The sequence below is a fragment of the Lithobates pipiens genome, unplaced genomic scaffold (genome assembly GCF_037356315.1).
Source record: "Lithobates pipiens isolate NorthernLeopardFrog02 unplaced genomic scaffold, aLitPip1_a1.2 Scaffold_51, whole genome shotgun sequence".
Classification (NCBI taxonomy): domain Eukaryota; kingdom Metazoa; phylum Chordata; class Amphibia; order Anura; family Ranidae; genus Lithobates; species Lithobates pipiens.
The window spans coordinates 1,434,162-1,457,698 of NW_027507874.1; the positions used below are offsets into that span (position 1 = coordinate 1,434,162).

The 23,537-nt window shown below is 45.3% G+C and overlaps 4 protein-coding genes and 1 pseudogene across 4 annotated transcripts; 2 read left to right on the forward strand and 3 right to left on the reverse strand.

Moving 5' to 3' along the window:
• The first annotated feature begins 1,412 nt into the window (after positions 1–1,412).
• Positions 1,413–2,092, forward strand: LOC143957043 (histone H1B-like; annotated as a pseudogene).
• A 1,558-nt stretch (positions 2,093–3,650) lies between these two features.
• Positions 3,651–4,083, reverse strand: LOC143957044 (histone H3-like). Its single transcript, XM_077467180.1, has one exon. The coding sequence runs from the start codon at positions 4,081–4,083 to the stop codon at positions 3,673–3,675; it is 411 nt and encodes a 136-aa protein (XP_077323306.1). The 3' UTR covers positions 3,651–3,672.
• A 7,541-nt stretch (positions 4,084–11,624) lies between these two features.
• On the reverse strand, positions 11,625–12,103 carry LOC143957083 (histone H2B 1.1-like). Its single transcript, XM_077467219.1, has one exon. It carries the CDS (start codon positions 12,086–12,088, stop codon positions 11,708–11,710), a length of 381 nt encoding a protein of 126 aa, XP_077323345.1. The 5' UTR covers positions 12,089–12,103; the 3' UTR covers positions 11,625–11,707.
• A 286-nt stretch (positions 12,104–12,389) lies between these two features.
• LOC143957082 (histone H2A.J) lies at positions 12,390–12,873 on the forward strand. Its single transcript, XM_077467218.1, has one exon. The coding sequence runs from the start codon at positions 12,407–12,409 to the stop codon at positions 12,800–12,802; it is 396 nt and encodes a 131-aa protein (XP_077323344.1). The 5' UTR covers positions 12,390–12,406; the 3' UTR covers positions 12,803–12,873.
• Positions 12,874–15,153: 2,280 nt separating this feature from the next.
• LOC143957085 (histone H4) lies at positions 15,154–15,533 on the reverse strand. Its single transcript, XM_077467220.1, has one exon. It carries the CDS (start codon positions 15,516–15,518, stop codon positions 15,207–15,209), a length of 312 nt encoding a protein of 103 aa, XP_077323346.1. The 5' UTR covers positions 15,519–15,533; the 3' UTR covers positions 15,154–15,206.
• Positions 15,534–23,537: the final 8,004 nt, after the last annotated feature.

Here is a 23,537-nt window from a genome sequence, read left to right on the forward strand (position 1 = left end):
GCCCCAGAATGCAGTTCACATGCACACAAACCCCCCTTTTCATGTAGGCTCTGTTTCCACGTGTGCAACTTGTCCTGCGACTTGGGACTGCATAGTTGCATGACAAGAAGTACCCGATTTCCAATGAGTACCATTCATATCTGTGCGACTTCAAGTCACAGCGACTTCAAAGTAGTCCCTGCACTACTTTGGTCCCATTTTAATGTGACTTGAGGTCCATAAACCTCCAGAATACACAGGCATGGCTTCAAGTCGTGGCAGAATCGTGCAACTTTCAGGCTTTTCAGGCTAACGCAGCCTGAAAGTTGCACAATTCTGCTGCAATTTTGATGCAACTTTAAAGCAATGCCTGTGTATTCCGGAGGTCTATGGATCTCAAATTGCATCAAAGTGGGACCAAAGTAGTGCAGGGACTACTTTTAAGTCGCACAGATACGAATAATACTCATTGGAAATCATAGAGTACAAAGTCGCAGGCCAAGTTGCACAAGTGGAAATGGAGCCTAAATGAAAAGCGGGTTTTTGTGCATGTGAACTGCATTCTGATGGGCCAACTTCACAGGTAACATTGCTAGCCATCATATTTTCCCATAGTCTTTACAGCGCATGCGCAGGAATGATGATCAGATTTTACTACCACTACCATGGGCGAAGTACCCCTGGTAGTAAAATTCAATCGTTATGGCTATTTTCACACTTGTGCGACTTGAAAGTCAAGTGCTTTTGCCATGATTTTTGCCACGACTTGAAGCAATGTCTGTGTAATCTGGAGGTCTCTGCCACAAGTCGCATCAAAGTCGGACAAAAGTAGTACAAAAACTACTTTGAAGTCACACAGATATGAACTGAACTCATTGGAAATCACGGGTTATGACTTGTCATGTGACTTTGCAGTCTCAAGTCGCAGGACAAGTCGCACGAGTGTGAAAGGGACTTAGGCTGTCCGTACCACCTGATCACTGCTGCTACCTCATTGGTTTAGTGTATTGTTTTACTGGTGGTGACTTGTGGTTCTTTCAGTGTACTGGGTTCTAAAAACTGATCTGATTCTTTAACTCGGTAACTTGTACGATTCTTTAACTCGGTAACTTGTACGATTCTTTAACTCGGTAACTTGTACGATTCTTTAACTCGGTGTACTGTGTACTCCTTGCTCTTGTTTTAAGTTTGTATCCAGTTCCTGAGTGTCACTGTGCTTGGAGTCAGCTGATTGGTTGCAGGGAGGGGCGGATTACCACTGCCAGCTCTTCTATGTACTGAGTGCAGAGTGAACTGTTTCAAACGAATCAGTTCACTGAAAAGAATCGATTCATCCAGTTCACTAAAAAGAACCGATTCATAAGAACGATTCGTTCATGAACTGGACATCACTACTGTGTTGATCTATTTTCAAAACCTCATCATTGAGAATCATGACTGAGACTGAGACTGCCCCAGCCGCCGCTCCTCCAGCGGAGCCCGCCACCAAGAAGAAGGCGACTAAGAAGGCGGCAGCCGGAGGAGCCAAGAAAGGCAGCAAGAAGCCGCCCGGTCCCAGCGTGTCCGACCTCATCGTCACAGCCGTGGCCGCTTCCAAGGAGCGCAGCGGGGTCTCCCTGGCCGCCCTCAAGTAGCTCCTGGCCACCGGAGGATACGATGTGGACAAGAACAACAGCCGCCTGAAGATCGCCATCAGGGCGCTGGTGACTAAGGGGAGCCTCGTCCAGGTCAAAGGACATGGAGCCTCCGGATCCTTCAAGATCAACAAGAAGCAGCAAGAGGGCGACAAGGCCAAGAAAGTCACCATCAAGAAGAAGCCATCGGCTGCGGCCAAGCCCAAGAAACCTGCAGCCGCCAAGAAGCCAGCCAAGTCCCCCAAGAAGAAAGTCCCCAGCAAAGCCGCCAAGAGCCCCAAGAAGGCCACCAAGAAACCGGCAAAGGCTGCAGCTGCTCCCGCCAAGAAGGCGACAAAGAGCCCCAAGAAGCCCAAAGCTGCAGCCAAGCCGAAAAAAGCCGCCAAGAGTCCGGCTAAGAAGGCGGCTAAAGCCAAGACAGCAGCCAAGCCCAAGAAGGCCGCTCCGAAGAAGAAATAAGAATACCTCCCTCATCTCCACCCCCTCAAAGGCTCTTCTCAGAGCCATCCACCTCCTCCTAACAGAGCTATACCTACCTACACCCACCTCCTCCTAACCGAGCCACAGCTACCTACCAACACCCACCTCCTCCTAACAGAGCCACACCTACCTACCAACACCCACCTCCTTCTAACAGAGCCACACCTACCTACCTACACCCACCTCCTCCTAACAGAGCTACACCTACCTACCTACAGCCACCTCCTCCTAACAGAGCCACACCTGACTACCTACAGCCACCTCCTCCTAACAGAGCCACACCTGCCTACCTACAGCCACCAGGGGCCGCATAGCTTTTACACACGTGAGATGTTCCCATCACACATTGTACATTTGTCCCTTGCAGGGAATCCCCGATTACATTTTATGATAAATCCCACAAATGATCACTAGAGATCCTGTAGATCGGAAATCCCTCCTGCTATAAAGGATCGTTTCAGGGGCCCCATCCCACCCACATCTGTCATGTGAAGATAGGAGACCTGGAGGTTTTCCCGCACACTGGCTGTGGGGTCTCCCCGGGGGAGAGACATTCACACTACAATATGTCATCTGATCGGTAGAAGGGAAATCATTGTACTGATCGGGAATGTTAGAATGATCAGCAACAAGAACATTGTGTTATGCGGAGAATGGACTCTCCACTGTCATAGAATTCCATATTTTTTACCCAAATTATGAAGAGGATTAGCAGCCCCGATGTCACATTCAGGTTAGAAATTTTATCTCCCGGCTCCACTTTTAGAAAGTTCCCCGTATGATGATAATAGTCTTATTGGCTGATCGGAATATATGTAATTTGTCGCAACAGATAGTGGAGGGTGTTTCGCACACACTATCTGCTGATTGGCTGACATAAAATAATTTGACGCTTGCAATGAGAAATGTACAAATCTCTGCAGGGTGCCAATAATTGTCTTCTGTAGATAATGAATGAGAATAAAGAAGAGAGTGTAAGATGTGCTGATGGGAAGGTGTAACAATGTGATCGGTGTGTGTGTGGGGGGAAGAGATTGGAGAAAGTTGTAGAATAGCAGAGGAGAGGTTCCTGATAGATCGGGGAGAGGAAATGTCTTCTTCCTACAGAAGAATGAATAGTGAGTGAGATTTCTTACTAGTCATTTGTATGATTTATACACCGGAGTGGAGAAAGAGGTGATCCTGGGATCTGTGTACAGGAGGGAGGAGGTGACTTCTTATTTATCTTGAACACATTTCCTTTCCCCGATCTGGTAATGAGATAAGTATAGAGAATCTTTCTAGGAACTTGTCTTCCTCTCCTATATATTATTACATTGTATTATGGTGGGAAAAGATCGGCAGGAGAAAAGCTCTTCTTCCTAGAGAAGTGAGAATTGTTACTTTGTAATCGTCTTAGAAATGTTAGAGATCAGCGTGCAGAGAAGAGTGAGAAGAATGAAGAGATGTGGTGGGAAGGATTTGTATGATGTAGTGGCGATGAGATAGTATGGAGCTCTCTGAGGAGGATGTGGTGGCTCTGAGAAGAGCCTTTGTTGTGTGGGGTGGGGTGGCGATGAGGAGGTCGGTGGGGGGTGTATTAGGCCCTCTCTCCGCGGATGCGGCGTGCCAGCTGGATGTCTTTGGACATGATGGTGACCCTCTTGGCATGGATGGCGCAGAGGTTGGTGTCCTCGAAGAGTCCTACGAGATAAGCCTCAGAGGCTTCCTGCAGAGCCATGACGGCGGAGCTCTGGAAGCGCAGGTCGGTCTTGAAGTCCTGGGCGATCTCTCGGACGAGGCGCTGGAAGGGCAGCTTGCGGATGAGCAGCTCGGTGGATTTCTGGTAGCGGCGGATCTCTCGGAGAGCCACGGTGCCGGGCCTGTAGTGGTGAGGCTTCTTCACTCCGCCGGTGGCCGGGGCGCTCTTGCGGGCGGCTTTGGTGGCCAGCTGCTTGCGGGGAGCTTTCCCTCCGGTGGACTTACGAGCGGTCTGCTTGGTCCTTGCCATGGCCGATCAATGCTTCCAATTTCCACAAGGAATACATTACAAGTGTGAGAACACAGGCTGTGCGGCGTCTATATACATCACTGCCTTCTGATTGGACAACTAAAACACACCCCTTTTCATGATTGGTTTACTTTTTTTTTTAAAGCGGCATTTTTAAAATGTCCGCCATGATCTGTCTGTTATCTGTGTTAGTAGAGTTACCTTCTTTGTGTGGGGTGGGGGAGGGGAGTTCCTCCACATCATACAATGTGTAAGAATTAGGAGCTCTGACATTGGACTGCTTGTCTCCATAATAAATGAGATGACAGAAAATTCTCACTGATCGGATTATTCCGTTCTTAGTGAATAACAAGTAGAAAGGTGACTTGTACAGCTTGTTCCGTCCAGCACAATTCTGTACTAACATGAAGGGACAGATCGCTGAGCAGACAATGAATCGTGTCCCCGCAGCACATCTTGGATCGGTCGGTGTTCCCATTGGTTTCCATCAGATCCATGTGGATACAATTCAACTAATCGGCTCCAATGTATCCTCTATGGAAGAGCAACACTGACATCTGCTGGTGACAAGAGAAATGGCTTCTGTGCTGGGATCTAGAAAGCGCTACAATAAGATTTCATTATTTTCTTTCCGAATCCCACTTATAGGAAAAATAGATGATTACAACGTGATCTTTGGGAACAGAATTAGAACTCATACCGGGAAATTGGAGGGAATGGACACGGGCGACATCTAGATTGCATAATTAATCTGATGAATTTGCATTAAGGTTTTGTCAGAAAATTCACTAAAAACATTATTTGAACCATATTGCTCACCATATCTTCATCATGTTTACTTTACAATGAAATCGCAGCTCTGATATGGTGTATGTGTTCTACAAGAACCTTTTTGTCCTGTTGGGATGATGGGGGGTGTCGGGGAATTACTTGGCGCTGGTGTGTTCGACTTTAATACGAATTATTCTAACATTAATATAATACAGAATATATATATATATATATATATATATATATATATATATATATATAATGCCAACTGTTTACACAACTCTTTACAATAAAAATGGTGATAGTTCAATCACAATAGATTTCAATACACAAGTAATAGGAGGGACCCTGCTCATGGAGTTTACAATCTAAAGAAATGTTTTTATAATGAAAGATTAGAAATCCTTATCAGTGTAAGCTTTAGAAACATTGAGATTGCATTATGTTTGCCCATATCTCAGCAAATTAGATGACAGAGGGAGGGAGTTAAGAGGGTTAAATGTTCCCTGTAACCGTCACTTTCCAATCTGAGTATTGTAATCTGAGGCACCTGATATTTACCAAATACTCCTTTTTTTTTTTATTAGAGAAAAGACACACACACACACACACACACACACACTTATATACATAGAGAGATACACAACAGGAAAGTCAATGTGTGCCCAGCTGATGATCTAAATCCCCCACCCATCTAAGGTGAGATGATCATGTATAATAGTTGGACTCCCATGAAGAAAATAAATGCTATATGACACATTTGAATCAAACACAATGTGATGTATAAGTAATATTTCTAAGCAGATGATCCCTAAACGATGTCGTAAAAGTAAGCATCCCCTTTTATGTGTCTCTGCAGACATTAGCATGCCTTGTACAGTCTTACATAGTCCATAAAACAAAAAAGTAAACGTGTAGGTGAAAATGATGTATACAAAACGGAAAATTGTATACTCACCTTTCCGTAATTTTCCTTTCCTGTTGCATCTCATGGCAGCATACACCTATGGGTTGTGGCTCCGCCCCCGCAACCTGATAGGACCGTTTAACTATTAAATCTTGAGAGGGCCCCTGCTTCAGCATTCTCAATATATAGATACCTCACCTTAGACGGGTGGGCATCTGTATGCTGCCATGAGATGCAACAGGAAAGGAAAATTACGGAAAGGTGAGTATACAATTTTCCGTTTTCCTGTCGCATCATGGCAGCATACACCTATGGGGAATAACTCGCAAAACTGGGTGGGTCTAAGCAGAAAAAGTTTATTTACAAGGAATGGAGGAATTGGACTGAATAATCGCTCTACCAAAATCCACCGTGGACAACCTAGCGGAGTCCACTTTGTAGTGGGATATAAAAGTACTTTTTGAAGACCATGTGGCTGCCTTGCAGATGGTTTCTGAGGACACTTTGCAGAAGGCTGCCCAGGAGGTTGCCATTGCCCTTGTAGAGTGCGCCTTTAAGCCCTCAGGTATCTGAGCTTGATTAGAAGAGTAGGATTTCTTTATGATTTTCACAAGCCATGCTGCGATGGTGCGGGAAGTAGCTGCCTGTCCTCTTCTGGAGCCATGAGGGATGACTAGGAGGTTTTCCACTTTCCTGAAGTCACTGGTCTTCGAGAGGTAGGCCAGTAAGTTAGATTTTACATCCAGTGGATGAGGGCCGCCCTGCTCTGTAGAAAGAGTGGGAAGGCATATTTCCTGATTAAAATGAAAGGAGGAAGCCACTTTGGGGACGAAGCGGTCTGAAGGTTTCAGAACTACCTTGTCTGGGTAGATGGTAAGGTATGGTTCCTTTGCCATTAGTGCATGCATTTCCGACACCCTCTTGGCTGATGTAATCGCTATCAGAAAGGTGATTTTGAGGGTTAGATTCCAAAGGGAAGCTTTTTCAACTGGAAAGAATGGGTCATGGGATAGGAAGTCCAGTACTATCGAAAGATCCCAAGTTGGAAATGAGGGCTTTCTGGGAGGTCTCAATCTTAGACAAGCCTAATTGAGAAATTGAGAAATTGAGAAATTGAGAAATAAGAGGTTCTTGAGCCCATTTCACCCCCGTAATGGCAGATAGAGCTGATACGTGTACTTTCAAGGTGCTTGAACCAAGACCTTTGTCAAGACCTAGCTGAAGGAACTCTAGGACCTGAGCAAATGTAGGGGATGAAGGGTCCCAGGCTTGTTGTTGTGCGACCGAGAGGAACTTATCCCAGATTCTCTTGTAAGTGTTATTAGTGGTAAACCTTCTGGCTTGGAGAAGGGTGTTTATCACTTTGTGGGAACATCCGTGAGCTATGAACCTAGCCCTTTCAGTCTCCATGCTGTTAGGTGTAACTTCTCTGGGCATGGATGGAGGAATTGACCTTGAGAGAGTAGATCCGCTGTCACAGGGAGCGGCAATGGTTCTGCTGTACTCAATTGGAGTAGGGTCGTGAACCACGGCCTCCTCTGCCAAAAGGGCAGGACTGCTAAAACTGTGGCACTTGATTTCCTGAGTCTGAGTAGAAGCCTCGATATGATTGGAGTTGGTGGAAACATGTAACCTAGGTGGAAATTCCAGTTGTGTTGTAAACAATCCGTGCCTTCCGCCGAAGGAAAGGGAACTCTCGCCAGGTACCTCTGACACTTTGCGTTGTTTGGAGTTGCTGCCAGATCGATATCCGGAACCCCCCAAGTCTTTGTTATCAGAGAAAAGGCCTGACTGCTTAGGGCCCATTCGTGGTTGCATACGAACTGTCGACTCAAGGTGTCTGCTATCTAATTCTGGACACCTGGTACGTATGTTGCCCTGAGACTGGTTAAATTCAGTTGCGCCCATTGGAAGACTGGTTGGACTTCTTGCAACATGGAGCGACTCCTGGTGCCTCCTTGCCTGTTGATATAGGCCACAGCCACTCGATTGTCCATCTTTAGCAGGACATCTTTTCCCTCCAGAAATGGGCTGAAGGCTAGTAGTGCCTGGAATGCTGCTTTCATCTCCAATAAGTTGGAAACCACATCGTGTGTCCTGAATGGCCAACAACCTTGGGCTGCGTGGTGACGATAGTGTGCTCCCCATCCTTCCATGCTGGCATCCGAGGTGATTACTTCTTGAGAGAGAAGGACTAAGCGTTTACACCTCTTCAGATTGTGTGGTTTTGTCCACCATGATAGCGATTGCTTCACCTCTTCCCGGATCACTATCGGCTGGGTCATTGACACGCCGTTCCATTGTTTGAGGAATGATATTTGAAGAGGCCTGGCATTCCACTGGGCCCATTGTACCATTGGGATAGTCGCCGAGAATGACCCTAAAATACTGAGACATTCCCTGGCGGGGATGGTAGTGGCCACGAGTAACCTCTTTACTTTCTGGATTAGGATGGGAACTTTCTCCTCCGGGAGTTCTACTGTATTGAGTCGGGTATCCAGCTCTGCCCCCAGAAAAATCATTCGCTGTGTGGGATTTAGACTGCTCTTCCCCCAATTTATCAGCCACCCAAATTTTTGCAGGGTGGAAATTAGGATTGCGCGGTGAAGTAGGAGGGAATCTCGGTTGTCGGCCAGGAGAAGGATATCGTCTAGGTAGTGGTGCACCCTCAGGCCTTGCTCCCTTAATAGGGCAATTACTGGCAGTAACACTTTTGTAAATGTTCTTGGAGCAGTGGATATTCCGAACGGGAAACTTTGGAATTGGAAATGTTGATGACCTACAACAAAACTGAGAAATTTCTGAAATGAGGTGTGAATGGGAACGTGCAGGTAGGCGTCTTGTAAATCGATGGAGAGCATCCAATCTCCTATGTTGATGGCCTGGAGGATTGTCTGCAGACTCTCCATTTTGAATGCCTCCACCAGGATTCGGTGATTGAGTTTCTTTAAGTCCATGACAGGACGTAAGTCTCCTGTCTTCTTTTTTACCAGAAATAGAGGAGAATAGAATCCTCTCCCTCTCTGTGGTAGAGGAACTTCCCTTATAGCTTGCTTCTGGATTAGGTCCTGAACATATCCGTTCAGTAGTACTCTCTTTTGGTGAGATGATGGTATCCTTGTTATTCGGAAATGGTCCCTTGGGTGCTTTCGGAACCTCCATCCGTGTCCGAATTGGACAGTCGCCACTGCCCATGGATCCTTTATTGTCCCCGCCCATACCTGCTTGAACAACCTTAGCCTGGCTCCTACTACAGCTGGTTGGGCGGGCGCACCTTCAAAAAGACTTTTGATCCCCTGAAGTAGGGGTCTTGGCTTTCTGGAGCTTGAGGAAGGATGATTGAGGGTTCTTCCAGTTTCTCCTGTACTCCTTGCCAGGTCTATAGGATCTTGCCTCCCTATATTTGTCTGGGAGGTTACGTCTGGGGGCTGACGGTCTTTGCTGTTTAGATCTTCTATCTGAAGGGATCAGACCCGATTTTCCCCCGGTAACTTTAGAAATCGCAGAATCTAGCTTTTCTCCAAAGAGATTTGCTCCGTCAAAGGGAATCTTGCACCAGTTTGTCTTCGAGGATGGGTCTGCAGACCAGGGTTTCAGCCAAAGTGCCCTTCTGGCCATTACTGAGCTCAGCATTGCTCTAGATGTAGATTTAATTATATCTACAGAGGCTTCTGCGACAAAGTCGCCTGCGAGAGATCCTGTAGGGCTGAGATTACCTTCTCTTGTTCCCCTCCTTCTGACACCAGTCTCTCGGTATTGGCGGACCAGATGGAAATGGCTCTACCCACAGCTGCTAGGGCCACAGCTGGTCTGCATGCGCCTCCTGCTGATAGGTAAGATCTTTTCAGATCTAGGTCAATTTTCCTATCTAGTACATCTTTAAATGTAACCGCATCTTCGATTGGAAGTGTCACATGTCTGGCAAGACGCATCAGAGAAGAATCCACCACTGGCGGGGTCACTAATGGAGTGACACTAGGCTCCTTCAGGGGATAAAGTTTTGCTAACCTGTTAGTTAGACTGATCTTCTTATCCGGCTTTTGCCATTCCTCTTTAATCAAATCCTCTAGTTCCTCAATAAATGGGAAGGTCTCAGGATCTTTCTTGAGATTTGGAAAATATTTCCTCAGCTTCTGAGGAGTTTGTTTTTCTTCCACCCAATTGATCGCTTCCTTCACTGATTTAATGAAGGGTTCAACTAGTGCAAAGTCGAAGCCGTTAGAGGCGTCAATGTCATCATTATCTGACAAAGGATCTGACATCCTTGAAGTGGAGGGAACAGCAGATGTGGTGCCTTGCAAAGGTCTGCTAGTTTCCGGTCCTGCGATTTGGAGGGGCAATTCAGTAGCTGGAGTACTAGGATCTAATTCCCTGTCTTTTGTTGCTTCATTGAAGCATGAACGACAGGCCAGCTTATCTGGGAGTGCTATTGCGCCACAAACCCAGCATGAGTTTCCAGAGGGATGGAGACTTTGAGCGCGAGAAGAGTGTCTGCTAGTAGGGGATCTTCTGTGGTAGGAGTGTCCATGTCGGGAGTAGGACCTTGATCGCCTCCTCCTGTGATCTCCGCTCTCTCTGCGCCTTGAGCGGCTTCTGCTATGGTCTCGGTCCCGTCTATGACTTGAGCGGCTTCTTCTTGAGCGCCTTGAGTGCGACGATCTGGATGACCTGATAGGGCTGTGCAATTTAGACAGCGTTAGTGACAGGCTCTCTTTTTCCTCTTCGTACTTACCATGTTGACCCCACTTACCTAATAGGCTGGCGATGGTCTGCTGGGGCAGCGGCCTCCAAGAAGAGTGAATCCTAAAAACTAACGGAAATCAGTGTGCAAAGACAGGTAGGGAGATATGCCAGTTGCAGAAAAATAACTTTAGAAACGAAGAGACTGACCTGAGATCCGAAGGAAACGATATGTAAGAAACGATCGGAATGACGAAGACGATCTTGGTCGTGAAGCAGCAGCCACGGTACACAAAGCAAAAATGCAATTTTTAAACCCCGCGCTAATGCCGTCGTAACGCCGACGTCATCCCGCACATGCGCAGAAATGTCCCACGACGTTCGGCTCCATTTTGGAAAGTGGCGAACCGGCAATACAACGAGGCACTGAACGCCAGCGCATGCGTAGAGGAGATCAATCATCGGCGCCCGAGGAGCGAGGTTCTACAGAGCTTGACAGGAAAGGAACAGAAAATACCTAGAAAGCACAGGTTAGAGGCCGCTGCATAATAAATCTGTTTAAGATTTGTAAAGATAAATAACGATACCCCTGAGACCATCAGAGTGGGGATTCCTCCATTAAGCTCATTTAGAGGCTGTACAGGTAGGACTTCCACCCAGGAGAGGCTTGAACCTGGCTGGGGCGATAGCGGTAAGGGGTGATGTCCGGTCTTCTCAGGTGAGGAAAAAAAGGAGAATGCTGAAGCAGGGGCCCTCTCAAGATTTAATAGTTAAACGGTCCTATCAGGTTGCGGGGGCGGAGCCACAACCCATAGGTGTATGCTGCCATGATGCGACAGGAAAATAAGATTATATACGCATCATCCTTATATAAATAGATATCCGCTTTCAATTTACGAAAAAAAAAAAAAAGTTCCCATGTGTTCTCTACGTCTCTTCTATGTCTTCTATACGGAGCTATGGAAAGATATGCAATGTGATTGGATGGAAATAAAATGTCAGGAATTTCTGAATAAAGGGAATCTGCAACACCAGTTTGTACTGGGATTATTATTATATATAGTATATATAGTATTTCTTACTATAACACAGCTTCAAATGTCCAAATTCATTAGATTTTACAATCGGTATAATCGGTTGATTTTTCATTTAATGTATTTAGAATTTTTAATTGCGATAAAATGTGATGAGAGCTCATTGATGGAAATGGTGGGCGGCTCTTAGAAGAGCCTTTGTGTCTTGTGTTGGGATGATGATGATGGGGGATTACTTGGCGCTGGTGTACTTGGTGACGGCCTTGGTGCCCTCGGAGACGGCGTGCTTGGCCAGCTCTCCGGGCAGGAGGAGGCGGACGGCGGTCTGGATCTCCCGGGAGGTGATGGTGCGGCGCTTGTTGTAATGAGCCAGGCGGGAAGATTCGCCGGCGATGCGCTCGAAGATGTCATTGACGAAGGAGTTCATGATGCCCATGGCCTTGGACGAGATGCCGGTGTCGGGGTGGACCTGCTTGAGCACCTTGTACACGTAGATGGCATAACTCTCCTTCCTGCTCTTCCTCCGCTTCTTGCCGTCCTTCTTCTGGCTCTTGGTCACGGCTTTCTTGGAGCCCTTCTTGGGTGCTGGGGCGGACTTGGCTGGTTCAGGCATGATAAGGGTTAATGTGATCTCCGCTGTGTGGAGGGAATGTGTGCTGGAGCCGCCCTCATGTGCTGCTTTTATAGGCGTCCTATGCAAATGAAGTCTCTTCCCTCCTCACGCTTCTATTGGAGGATTCAGTCATGTGGTGGGGAGGAGTGTTTTGCTTCCCTTGCTCGTTTACTGATTGGTGTAGAAACAAGTCAGAACATAATTGGCTGGCTTGGAAATTAACCAACCACAGTGTATGATGTCAGAGCATTGACTGTATAAACATAAGGAAGCTGCAGAAATGAGCGATCTTTAGCAGAGTAACAGAAGAATCTCACAATGTCTGGCCGTGGAAAACAAGGAGGCAAGGTTCGGGCTAAGGCCAAGACCCGATCATCCCGGGCTGGTCTGCAGTTCCCAGTTGGTCGTGTTCACCGTCTGCTCAGGAAGGGCAACTATGCGGAGCGGGTCGGGGCCGGAGCTCCCGTCTATCTGGCCGCCGTCCTCGAGTATCTCACGGCTGAGATCCTCGAGCTGGCCGGCAACGCCGCCCGCGACAACAAGAAGACCCGCATCATCCCCCGACACCTCCAGCTGGCCGTCCGCAACGACGAGGAGCTCAACAAGCTGCTGGGCGGCGTCACCATCGCCCAGGGAGGAGTCCTGCCCAACATCCAGGCCGTGCTGCTGCCCAAGAAGACCGAGAGCCACAAGGCCGCCGCCAAATCCAAGTAATCCCGACAACTCCTTTCTACTCCCAAATCCATTCATTTCTACAACACAAAGGCTCTTCTCAGAGCCCCCCACATCTCTCTACAAAGAGCCCCCCACACACCCCTCATTGTGTCTACCACATCGCATGCAATCAGCCCTCAATTGTCTGCATAGCTTTACACGGGAAATACATTCTTATTTATTCACACTTCTAGTACAGGAGATCTGTACAGGGAGGACAATTACTACATATAAAGAGCCTGCAATGTATTATTGGAGGACCTGGTTCTCTTATAGGGACTGATCGGCATTGTCCTTCAAACTAGTTCTGCTGAATCTAATACAGATCAGAAAATTGTAGTAAAACAATCATCCTCCGACTGATCGGGAACACAGATCTCAGAATGTTCCTATTATGCCGGGCGGGGTATGGAACGGATTTCACTTCATTTTAAATAGAACCTCACAATCATCTCAGATCGGCTAACCTGACACAGAAATGTAATGAAACAAAATTTAAATTCTTCCGGGGAACATTCCAGACACTTGATAAACGTGCTGACATATTATATTTCCCGGGGTTTACAGAATCCTAGAGAATGTTTTCTATAGAGATCAATGAAAAGTCTACAGAACAAGCATTTTCTGGGCTGAAAACGGAGAAAGATCAGAACACATTTCTTTGGATTCCTCATCAAAAACATCATTGGCTGATGAAGGAAACGCCGACAGTTCTGATTGGCTCATATTTCAAACTGCTACATTCCCCATTTGCCCGCTAGAATTCTTTAGAACGTTACAGACAAATAATCGGTCATTTTATACCGCCAAATCCGACACTGAGACCATCAGATGAGACAATTATCTGAGAAATATCATCAGCGCTTTGTTCCCAAACTGATTCATCGATTAGTCTGGAATAGAAATCGATTCAGAAGATTGTTGAATGATGTAAAATATGTTCTCTGTTACTAGATTTCTAAAAAGTGAAAGGACTGGTAGAAAACATGACACTCCCAGATACATATTTACAATGAATCAATAAAACAAACAGATCGTTATCCACTGTAACGAGAAATCAGCAAAATATTAACAATGTTTCTAAGTAATTATCTTAGAAACATTTCTTTACTAATCTTTTATAAATATTAACAATAGTAACTGTTGATTTGTGTTCTCTCCGAAAAAGAATTGGAAGAATAGGTTTGTCATGAGATCTGTATAGGATCATGGGATTGGCCTCTATCAGATGTAGCAGTAACAGATTTCCCCCATATTACATTTAGAGAATATATATATAATGTGAATGGACTGGTAGAAATCATGACACTGCCAGATATATAACAGTATGTACAATACATAATCAGATCTGCATAGGATTATGTACCGGTAACTGAAAAAAAGATACAAATATGTACTATGAATCAATACAGACAATATTGCGCTTCTGATGAATTACATCGGTTTCCATTCAGCAAAATATTTAAAAGCTTCTAAAATGAATAGAGCCGCCCTTCTCATCTCCGCTCAGCTTTACACCCAGGAAGGAGAGATGTAGGAATAAAATACATTTCTTTGTTTCCTTTTCAAAATAATCTTTATAAATATGAAATATTGGAACTGGTGTTAGGGAGTGTTAAAGATTCATGTTTTCCATGTAATCTCCAGGTACACGTGAGATCTGCTTTACCAAAGAGTCGTAAGAACACAACAAAATGATCTATCCAATGTTGTATCCAATTGGGTAGAGAGTTGATCTTCAAGACTGTACAATCTGTACTCCGGATGAAATATGAAAACTTCTTCCACCCTAACAAATGAACGAATCCGATGATAATTGTACAGAAATCCTCCATCCGTTTCCTGCTGAGATTTGGCGCTACAATAGATCTGGTTCTCTGGATGGAACGTTCTTAGGAGCCATACACGCTATTCGATTGTTTATCAAAACCATATAATAAGAGATTCAACCTCAAGTTTCAATTTGTAAACAATCAGGCAGGCCCTTACACTGCGTGGTTTAGGTAAATCTGAAGAGAAATATCTGCAGAAAATCGAATCGTGTGTATGGGGCTTTAGACTTAGGGGAGAAATGTCCAGCTAAAGCTGATCCGATCCCAGTTCTGGACGTTTCCCAACAAACCCAAACGGCTGTTTGCGTTGAATCTTTAATAGGCCAATTAAAAGCAATCACCCCTTTCATCTCCTAGTGTGATCACACTTAGATCGCCTATATAGGGCGAATGTCACGTGTCCAAACCCCAGAACAAACCCTCCCGCTACAGAAGTGTGTACGACGCGTCATTTAGATTTCATTTACTTCTCCTGATAACGTAAATAGCGGTATGTAGTTCTTTGTACGAGAAGGTGGGTGGCCCTGAGAAGGGCCTTTGTGTAGATGAAGTAGGTAGGTGTCTATGAGGGTTTAGCCTCCGAATCCATAAAGCGTGCGCCCCTGGCGTTTGAGAGCATAGACGACATCCATGGCGGTGACGGTCTTCCTCTTGGCGTGCTCGGTGTAGGTGACGGCATCGCGGATGACATTCTCCAGGAAAACCTTCAGCACTCCGCGGGTCTCCTCATAGATGAGTCCGGAGATGCGCTTGACACCCCCTCTGCGGGCCAAACGTCGGATGGCGGGTTTGGTGATGCCCTGGATGTTGTCCCGGAGCACCTTCCTGTGCCGCTTGGCGCCTCCTTTCCCCAGACCCTTCCCTCCTTTACCGCGACCAGACATGACGACTATTTCCTGCACAAACAGAAACGGAGCTCAGCCGTCTGCCTGCCCTCCTTATATACAGCCTGAGCGGACCTGATGGAAACCTTCCGGTGATAGAGTCATTCCCATTTATTATTAAAAAACAAAAGAGAGGGAATGTCATTCATTTATAAGGCTCCTATATATTCTATTGCACGGAGAATGCGAATCTTTAACACTTCATAACAGAAAAACAATCAGCAGTTCCAATTGTTCATAGTAATTTTATATTTCTAAAACATAATTTTGAAAACGAAACAAAGAAACACATTGCTTCTGACGTCTCTCCTTCCTAAGGATGAGCGGACCTGATGGGAGACAGGAGGAGAATGGGCGGGTCTAGTCATTTATTACCCAGCATAGAATTTCATTTAATTAGAAGCTTTTCAATAGTTTGCTGAATGGAAACTGATGTGATCCATCAGACGCACAACATTATCTTTATTGATTAATTGTACATATTTGTCTGGCATGTCATGATTATTACCTATTTTTATCAATAATATCATATTTATCGATCTTTGGATAGGAAGTGTAAAATATGTGCAATCTGCTATATGTATAAATTATATATCAGACAGTGAGAGAAGGAAAAAAAAATATATATATATATATATATATATATATATATATATATATATATATATATATATTACAGTTCCCCATTTAGTTTTCTGAATTCTGAGGACTTGGAATAAAAGAGCACATATGGAAATGTTTTATATTATTATTCAATAATCTTCGGACTCCATTTTTATTTATTCCGGACTAATGGATGAAAATAAAGCTGTGTTAAGGGGGGCGTGGCGAACGAGCGCTAAGATGGACGCTTAAGTCTACTGCTCCGCTCGTCCACCGGAGAGATTCGCTTACAACCGAGCGCACCGACACATACTGCGACCGTACACCCCTCGATCGAATCACCGATCGTCGCAGGAATGTCGCGGAGGAGAAAAAACACGCCGCAACCGCACAAACTTAAAGATTTCTTCTCAACGAGGCCTCGTGATCAGCCACAAGATGGCGGCGGCGCGCGCAAACAACAGCCAGCTAACCAGGCCGTGAGGCACAGCGCAGGCCAGGAAGATCAGGGCTCGTCAGTCACGCTACCGGGGGGACACAGCGGATCCTCTTCTGGAACCTCTAGCCCTTCCACTCGGAGCCCGGCCAAGTCGAAGCCACGAATGCATTCCCCGGATGGTCACACAGAGATGGAGGTAAGCGGAAGGCAACACACTCCAGCCGCTCAGGCCTCACACTCCCCGGACCCCATAGCGGATTTCCCCACAGCGGATAGGCCTGTGTCTGACACTACACTAAAAGAGATGCTGATTTCTCTCAGATCTGCCTTACATAAGGATATGGTACAGGAGATTAACCTCTGCCGCTCAGAAGTACATGCTATGGGATCTAGAGTGGATAGGATAGAATGTGCATTGGAGGAACATGCGGCCTCATACAATCTAATGGTAGACACACAAAGGGCTCAGGAGGAGGAACTGACATGGCTAAAAGACAAGATCTCTGACCTCGAGGACAGGTCTAGGCGTAACAACTTGAAGCTGAGGGGTATCCCTGAATCGATTCCCCCGCAACAACTTTTACAATATGCCCAAACAATGTTCTCCACCCTAGTGCCGGACCTAACAGCACAAGATTTGCTCATTGACAGAATCCACAGGATTCCCAAGCCCTCCTTTCTACCAGAAGGAACCCCGAGAGACACACTAATGAGAATACACTTCTTTCATGTTAAGGAACGCATCCTTCAGGCTGCACGAGGTTCTGTCAATCTACCCTCACAATACGCTGATATAATTCTGCTGCCTGACCTCTCTAGACATACTCTAGAAAGACGGCGTAATTTGGCTACCGTAACTAAGGCCCTGAGAAACCATAAAATTCTCCATAAATGGAAATATCCAGCTACGCTGGTCATAACCCACAATGGCGTTTCCAAAACTGTTACCAAGCTTGAGGAGGGTATCAGTGTGCTCCGGGAATGGGGGATTTTGCCCGCCCAACAGCCTCAGCGCTCTCCTACACAGACCCCCACACCGATCCCTCCAGAATGGCAGGTGGTATCTCGCAAACGCCACAGCAAACTAAACACTGGTGGCAGCTCATAATACTACTACAATGACACTGATCTCTCTCCGGAGATAGGAGCCTATATCTGGTCTTCTTCTACCCCCGTTCCTAAGTTAGCAGCTACGTCTGCACTTGGATCAGCTATGAGATCCCTTTTTATGACTGTTTGTCTAACGTTTTTTGTTCCGGTTTGTTTTTCCTTTTTAATTGACGCACGCAATATCCAGCCTTTCCATCACCCATCTATAACTGCCATCTCTCCAAGCTACAACAGCCGCCCAGAGGTTCACTCCAGCAGGATTGAAGCAATTATTGTGAGTACTTCCGCCACGCCTTGCACACTCATATTTTTTTTTGTCTATAGCAGATGACCATTAAGTGTCTATCACTGAATGTTAAGGGCTTGAACCATCCTGCTAAGCGTTTCTCTATGTGGAAGGAAGCCCGCAAACATGGAGCTGACATACTTTCCATACAAGAGACCCACTTCCAACAACAAAAGACCCCCACATGCACTCATAGAGATTACCCACATATCTTTCTTGCTTGCAATCCGAACGGCAAAAGAGGAGGAGTGATGCTAGCACTGAGAAACACTATCTCTTTTCAACTAAAAGAGTCCTTCATTGATGACGGAGGAAGATACCTCATAATAGCTGGAGACATTAATTCTAAACCATACACTATTGTTACTTTATATGCTCCAAACACGCACCAAATCCGCTTTCTAAAAAAAGTGTTCAAAAAGACCGCCTCCATGTTGTATGGTCAGCTCCTTGTTAGCGGAGACTTCAACTTAATAGTAGACCCTAAATTGGATACTACGTCCAACATGTCTAAGAGGATGTCCTTTTTACAAGCTCTTTTACACGCTCATGATCTATTCGATGCCTGGAGGTGTCTACACGCTAATGAGAGGAACTACACTTTTTTTTCTCCAAGACATTGCTCATACTCACGTATAGACATGTTCTTAACCGATAAATGGTTGCTACAGCGAGTCCAGGAAGCTCGAATTCATGATATTACTTGGTCCGACCACGCTGCTATCACTTTGTCTATTGCGGAACAGGGTGTCTCCCCCTCCTCCCCCATCTGGCGTTGTAATGTAAGGATTTTACAGGAACCCACACTTACCCATGTGGTCTCTCAGCATATCAAGGAATTCTTTCACTTTAATGCATCTCCTGATACAGACCCATTTACACTCTGGAACGCCCATAAAGCATACATGAGAGGTATTTTAATCCAACTAGGAGCTAGGGAGAAAAAGAAGCATAGGCTTAAACTCCAATCTACTTTAGATGAATTACACACACTAGAGAATCAGAATAAACTTGCACCAACACCAGATCTAGCCGGTAAGATTTCTACGACAAGGGAGACCCTGAGGGAACTTCTTACACAACAATACGATACGCATCTTAGGAGATTGAGACTTCAATCATATGCGAATGCCAATAGAGCTGGGAAATACCTAGCTAATAGAATTAAAGCGGCCCGCTCCAAAACTAAAATAGCATATCTTTTGCACCCCACGGACCACCATAAAAATACCAACCCGCAAGACATAGCCAACCAATTTGCTGATTACTATGAGTCCCTGTATAATTTACATACTGATACATCTATTACACAACCCAAACATGCCGATATACAAAAGTTTTTACACAGTATTAATCTCCCCTCGCTAACCGAGGACCAGCTCCTCTTATTAAATGCTCCACTTTCTAGCCAGGAACTACACCACACTATAAAATCCTCACCTACCGGTAAATCCCCAGGACCGGACGGATTCAGTAATGAGTACTATAAGATTTTCAATGAAGCTCTAGTCCCTCACATGTTAGAAACCTTTTTGAAGGCCATAGAATTATCCTCTTTTCCTCCTGATATGTTGAGAGCCCACATTGTGACACTACCTAAACCGGGAAAGGATCCCACTACTCCAGCCAACTTCAGGCCTATCTCGTTGCTCAACTCAGATATAAAATTCTACGCGAAGATATTGGCCAAACGATTGATGCATATCATTCCACACCTCATAAATAGAGACCAGATGGGCTTTGTGAGAGGGAGACAGACCTCCGATGCTACTCGTCGCATTATTAATATCATTCACCATGCTGTTAAATCCAGAACGCCTTCTCTGCTTCTCTCTATAGATGCAGAGAAGGCGTTCGACCGGGTTCATTGGACTTATATGGAATCGGTGTTGAGTAGATTTGGTTTTGGAGGCCCAATCTTGACGGCTATAATGGCTCTGTATTCATGCCCTTCGGCTCAGGTATACTCCTCGGGCATGTTGTCCAAAACATTTGGCATCTCTAACGGCACGAGACAAGGCTGCCCCTTATCACCCACGGTTTTTAATCTCATGATGGAACCTCTAGCCGAAGCTATACGTGTACACTCTCATATTAAAGGGTTCAACCTAGGGCATCAGAAACACGTCATTAATTTATTTGCCGATGATGTCATACTTATGTTGTCCGACCCGCAATCTTCTCTTCCTCATGCTCACAAAATGCTGACATCCTTCGGGGATATTTCCTATTATAAGGTTAACTTTCACAAATCTACGATTCTGGACATGGGGATTTCTCAGCCTATTAAATCTAGTCTCCAAAAAACCTTGCCATACTCATGGAGTACACATGGTATTAAATATTTAGGTATAAACTTAACCAACAATATTGCCTCACTAGCAGCAGCTAATCTTGGGCCGTTCGTATGTCACTTGACACGCCAACTCAATGAGTTTGCAAAAAAGGAACTGTCATGGTTGGGCAGGATGGCTGCCTTCAAAATGGCCATCCTACCACAAATTCTGTACCTATTTAGATCATTGCCTATCCCAATACCCATACGTTACATTCGAGATATATCCAACCTAACTTGGAAATTTACATGGGGGGGTAAAAGAGCCAGATGTAAACGTTCTAATCTTAACCCACATAAAAGAGTAGGGGGAATAGGATACCCTGACTTAATGGACTACTTATGGGCAACCAGACTCGACCAACTCCGACATTGGTTTGTACCAACAGATAATCCATTATGGGTAGATCTAGAAAAGTCACTACTACCAATAGCTGATACCCGACTAATCCTAGTGAGTGACTTGTGGGAGCAATGGAAGGAGGGAGATATGCCACCCTCAGCACAGGTATCTCTACATGCCTGGAGGTATCTACTCCAACACGATTGCTGCAATGCGCAAAGTATCGCATATGACTTTCCTATAGAAGTATTAGAAGCAAAGATTCCTCAGTTTCCAGAGATTCCTCGACCAGCTGGCTGAAAACAAGAGGAATCGCATCCATGAAAGATTTGTTTATAGGCCAGAAACCGAAATCGGCAGCACTCCTGATGTCTGACTTTTTACTGCCAAGCAATATGTGGTATTGTTGTTTACGTATCTCCCACTTCTTGAGCTCTCATCCACTTCCCGAACTGAAAATACCTGTTCAGGCGTGGAACTTTTACTCTACTACCTCCCAGCCTAGCAAAGGAATCTCTCTATTTTATAATTTACTCAATAACAAAAACACTTTCCACAAAACAGCGTCCCATATCAGCTGGGAAAGGGATTTGTCCTCCACCTTCTCCGATAAACAATGGTCACAAGCGTTTCAATCCATCCACCATGCATCCCACTGTGTGAATCACTGGGAAATGACTCTCAAAATTGTTAACAGATGGCACTATACACCGTATAGGATCGCCATTTATTTTCCCGGCTCGTCGCCACTTTGTTGGAGAAGGTGTGGTAAAACAGGCAACCTAATTCATATGCTATGGGAATGCCCGAGTCTTACCAGCCTGTGGAACACAGTTTTCACTCTCATTTCCTCTATCACAGGAATGTTGACACCCCCGAACCCTGCTTTGGCCATACTGCAGATAGGTATAGAAAAATTTCAACCAGGAGATAGACCGGTTGTTACACATATCTTGTTGGCAACAAGAAATCTCATTCTACGCAACTGGAAAGACACATCGGCTATTAATATATCTGATGTCCATAAGCTAGTTAATAGGAATCACGCTTTTGAGCGTCTATTGGCAATAAACAACCTCACTTGCCATAGGTTCGATAATACTTGGAAAACATGGTGCCAGCGTTTCAAACCCAGCTAAAAGTGCAACTTACTCATTTACTGACTATCTTTATAGGGTCCTACCCCTTAATGTAGTGTTTTGTTACAACTGATATGTATACTACTAGTTCTCACCCTGATGTGTAAGGTATATTGCGTGTAACCGTTACTTGCTTTTTGTTCCAACAATGTTCCACTTACTTTTCTTTTTCCTTTTTGTTATGTACTGTGAACCAGTATTGTTTCAACATGTGAAATTTAATAAAAATTTATTGAAACAAAAAAATAAATAAAGCTGTGTTAAGTTTTTTTGCAGCCTATGAGTTAAGGCATGTTTAGGCTTTAGGTGGATGGTCAGGGGGCGCTAAAATGGTGGCTCAGCTGCCTGTTTTTACCACCTCTGTAAAATGCCCATAGGAAGGAAGGGCTGGGGTACAGGATGTCCAAAAACAGCAGAAAATGCCCCTCCACTCAGTAGTATCCACTTGTATAGCCATTCTCAGCCAAGGTTCCTCCAGAGGTTGCTAGGGGTTCTAGGAGCCATAGCTGATCGACCTCCCATTTGATGGTACAGTTCCAGGACCAACGTCACTCTGTAGAGTCAGTGGCATGATATCAATTTTTTTAGGGTGGCATTCTGGCCACCACTGTAAGGGGGTAATTTTTCCCACTGACCAACAATGTAAAGGGCATTGTTTAAGTCATTTTCACAGGTGTTCCCCAAGACCTGGAAATAAGCTTAAAGTGGGGTGCCCCCTAAAAAAATAAATAAAAAAAATAAAGTCAGCAGCTACAAATACTGCAGTTGCTGACTTTTAATAATCGGACACTTACCTGTCCTAGGGTCCAGCGATGCGGGGGAACGAAGCCCCCCTCCACTCGCGGCGTCGGCATTCTTACTGTGAAGCCACAGCCGGGCACCCACTGCGCATGCACGAGCAGCACCGCGTGCCGTGATACACCACACAGTCATCTGGGACACATGACAGATCCCAGATGACTGTGCGGCGCTGAGGGGAAATGTTACTAGCCTGGGCACTGAAGGAGGCAGACTACGAGGGACCCCCTAGCAACAGGCATTTAGAGAGTGAGTAATTTTTTTTCCCAATTATTTTTTTTTTTACATTTTGTTTATGAATTTTAAGCTTTTTTTTTTTTGGGTGGCAACACCACTTCAAGGATTCAAAGGTTTAGTTAGGGCAGTGGTTTCCAAACTGCAGCACTTTGTTTGCTTTTATCCAGCCCTTGGGGCACTATTCCCCCCACTGACACCAACATTGGGGCGTCATTTCTGCCACTGACACCAACAATGATGGACTAACCATTTCTCCCACTGACAACAAGAATGGGGCACTATTCCTTCCACTCACACCAACAAAGGGGCATTTTTTACTTCCACATTTTCATAGTTGCCAACATTGGGAAAAAAATGTAAAGGGATGCTTTATTTGTTTGTAGGCGGAGTCTTATAATAAATAGGGAGTTAGGCATTTGTGTGTAGGTGTGACGTAGTGGGAATAGAAAAATATGGTGTGCAGGGAAATGGGCATGGTTGGGCTTGGAGGGGGCGTGACTCAAAGGGGTATGGTTAGAGTCTTAGCTGAATGAGGGATGGAGGGAGAAAACAAAGGGAGAAAGAGAGGAAGTGAGAGAAGGAAGGAAAGAAAAAGGGATGGAGGGACAGCAGGCCAGATCCTATAACAAGTTTCCCCAGCAGAGTCTCTCCTTACATCAAGTATCCCCCAGCGGTGTGTGTCCCCTTACATCAGGTATGCCCCAGCGGTGTGTGTCCCCTTACATCAGG